Genomic DNA, 2997 nt, shown 5'->3' on the forward strand with positions numbered 1-2997 from the left:
TTTTAAATTGAAATTCTTTATTCACCTAAATGTAACCCTGCAATAACAAAATGTTGAACTTGAACTTGTTTAACACAACCACTGAGTAATAATATTGGACTAATATAAGCACTATGAAACTAAGCTTACTTTAGTGTAGGATTCTCCTATAACGTTTCCTATTAATTTTGTCCATACAGCAAACCTATAAAGGTCTATAAAATTGGGCATGGTCGTATTATATATGTTGTTTATAACTTGCATGCAAGGAAGAACTGCATATATTTCAATTAATATGTAAAAACATAATTAAAGAGCCCAAAGCAAGAATGTACTCCCAAGCGAATCTTGCTTTTTTGCATCAATAAAAGAACTTTCTTGTCAATATTTTCGGGTTCAGGGATGTGCCTGCAACTCCAATTAACCACCCAAACCCAGAATTCTGTAAACAAAATGGTCTTAAAATTAAAGTCACTTAGGACATTTTTCTCAGGGCTCTTCAATTTTCTGAAACAGTAATCAGTCATATTGATAAACAGTGTGAACTTTATGCTTAACTGTATCCACTCTTACAGGTTTCCCAAGTAATAGTATGGCAACTTTAATGTAAAATGGGTGGCCCTCTCTTGAACATTACAGTATTCTACTGCTATCAAGATGTTTTCATTTTGATATAATATTATAAAAGTCACAGGTTCCCAATTTTGTAATCTTCATACATGGCTATAAAATGTAAATGTCTGCACAGACAATATTCTGTTTTCCCTAAGCATAGCCAAACCCTTTGCTGTTCCTGATTGCAAACGTCATTGCATCTCTAAATGCGACACATGTTTTGTGAACAGTTGGAAGGTGCAACATAGGCCCACATGTATTGGCCTTGGGAAAGGGGGATAAATTACCATCTTTGTCAGGATCATGAAGGAACCCAAGAGTTAAATCCCAACCGACCCGTAGTGGTGGTAATTGTTTACACCCGCAAGTAAAAAATAGCAGATCACTTAAGGTGATCGTTGTTTCCCCTTCTTCTACATCTTGTAAATAGTCGCACCAGTGAGAAATAATTACATTTTCTAATGCTCTGTTGTTTGAGCCTTCTTCACTCTGAAGAATAGTAAACAAATTCTTGAATGAATCGGCATCTAATTCGACTGGACTGTAGCAAAAAGCTTCATGAAAAACATCAGGATTGTTTGTAATTGCCTTCAAGACACCCAAGTCTGATAAACCCTGTTTGAATTGTTCCGGGGCTGGCCACGCCCTCCCCAATGTGAGCCAATGAGCTGTTCGTTTTACAATGTTGTCAATGTCCTTAATGGACTTAATTTGTTGAAGGGTACCCCCTAATTCCAAAACCGTGTCCAGATTATTACGTGACATAACTTCATTTCCTTCTTGAACTGACTGAGCCCTAGAAAGTTGTTGCAGAGAGGTCTTAAGTTCAGGTTCATATATATCCTCAACAGCTACCTGTACTTTATCTGGACCATAGATCAAAGCATCATACTGAACAGGAGATAAAAAGCAAAGCCCAGGGCCCCCATGGACAAGGGACAGAGCAGTTATTTTCCCTGCATACAGGTATTCTGAGTTTGCTAAACATGAAGCATTGCATGACAGGAACAGTGCTTCCTTTGGACCACGGAACAACTGCGAATTGGCCAGCCGCTCTACAACAAGAGTTAAAAATTCACGTGTTGGCCCTCCCAAATCCACAGCACCCTCAGATGTCCCAGAATCGTCACTGAATCTCACGGATATCTTGTTACCGGGAGAAAACGATTTCCTTGTCAAACCCCTTTTTGTGCCCTCCCAGATATCCTTTCTACAGATATTAAATTTTGAAATTTTGTTTTCATTGACTGCTTCAGCTAACTCTGACAAAATGTCTTCTAACGACAAGACAGGAGTTACATTTATTACTTCCACATTTGCCACCTCAACTGAGGCTTGCTCATTATCAGAGTCCAATTCTATAGCAATTTCATCCTTAAATAAGGAGCCATAGAAAAAATCAGTGTTGCCTGTTTCTTCCAATGGCATTATGCTAGAGATACTTGATAATGGTTCTCCCTGTTCACTCTGTTCCCTTGGTAATGGTTCCCCCGGTTCACTCTGTTCCCTTGGTAAAGGTTCACTTGACTTATTCTGTTGCCTCGGCTATGCTTTACTTGCCTTCTGCCTGGTATTCTTGTCACTGAATCAAGGAGATTCACATGCTTTTGAATTTCTTCAAGCTCCTCCACTAAGTCACTGTCATGAGACACACCAACACAAGCAACAATCTCTTGTAATCGGGAGGTAACTTCATGCCTTAAGTCGGAAATAGTGTTAGTTGCCATCGTTTTATACTTCGAGGATAAATTGCTTCTACATACTCAGCTACATTTTGCTTTTTCTGGGCCTACAAAGTCAAGATGTCTATCCCTTGATCATTCGCAATGTCTGCCATGCTGTTCTCATGTGTAAAACCGCTGACTACTTGGAGATAGTAAGGTACGAAAATAATACGAAACAGTGCCTAATAATAAAGATGAAATAATAATAGAAAATAATGCCAAACAATAATAAAATAGTGCCTAATAATAAGAGATTGTGCCTAATAATAAAACATTGTGCCTAATAATAATAAACTGGTGCCTAATAATAAAACATTGTGCCTAATAATAATTAACTGGTGCCTAATAATAAAACATTGTGCCTAATAATAATAAAACAATAATTTTGGCGGAAATGGCACCCCATAGTGCTTGATCTCTTTTAGTTTCCATGGTCAAAATTGCGCGACGATTCCGTTTACGGTTGAGTTTAGACAAGACTAGCATATGTCGACAAGACAAGACAAGATTAGCATATGTCGTAATGTAACCCTTTTGCTCGTATCACGCCGAGTGAATTTCACTATGATTCTCGTTGGAGTATCCGAGTTGCAGGACGGTAAAGGGTGGGAAGTAGATATATCCTGTTTAACCGGGACATCGATAGCTCGACCAACCGCAATAACGATGTCGTTGCTGG

At 38.5% G+C, this 2997-nt stretch overlaps 1 protein-coding gene across 1 annotated transcript; it reads right to left on the bottom strand.

Annotated features, from left to right (window-relative positions):
* On the bottom strand, nt 1-2134 carry LOC149109492 (G2/M phase-specific E3 ubiquitin-protein ligase-like). Its single transcript, XM_089294338.1, has one exon. It carries the CDS (start codon nt 2020-2022, stop codon nt 745-747), a length of 1278 nt encoding a protein of 425 aa, XP_089150464.1. The 5' UTR covers nt 2023-2134; the 3' UTR covers nt 1-744.
* Nucleotides 2135-2997: the final 863 nt, after the last annotated feature.

This window comes from Orbicella faveolata, unplaced genomic scaffold (assembly GCF_042242905.1).
Source record: "Orbicella faveolata isolate gen_17 unplaced genomic scaffold, um_ofav_v1 contig_25, whole genome shotgun sequence".
In the NCBI taxonomy this organism is placed as follows: Eukaryota; Metazoa; Cnidaria; class Anthozoa; order Scleractinia; family Merulinidae; genus Orbicella; species Orbicella faveolata.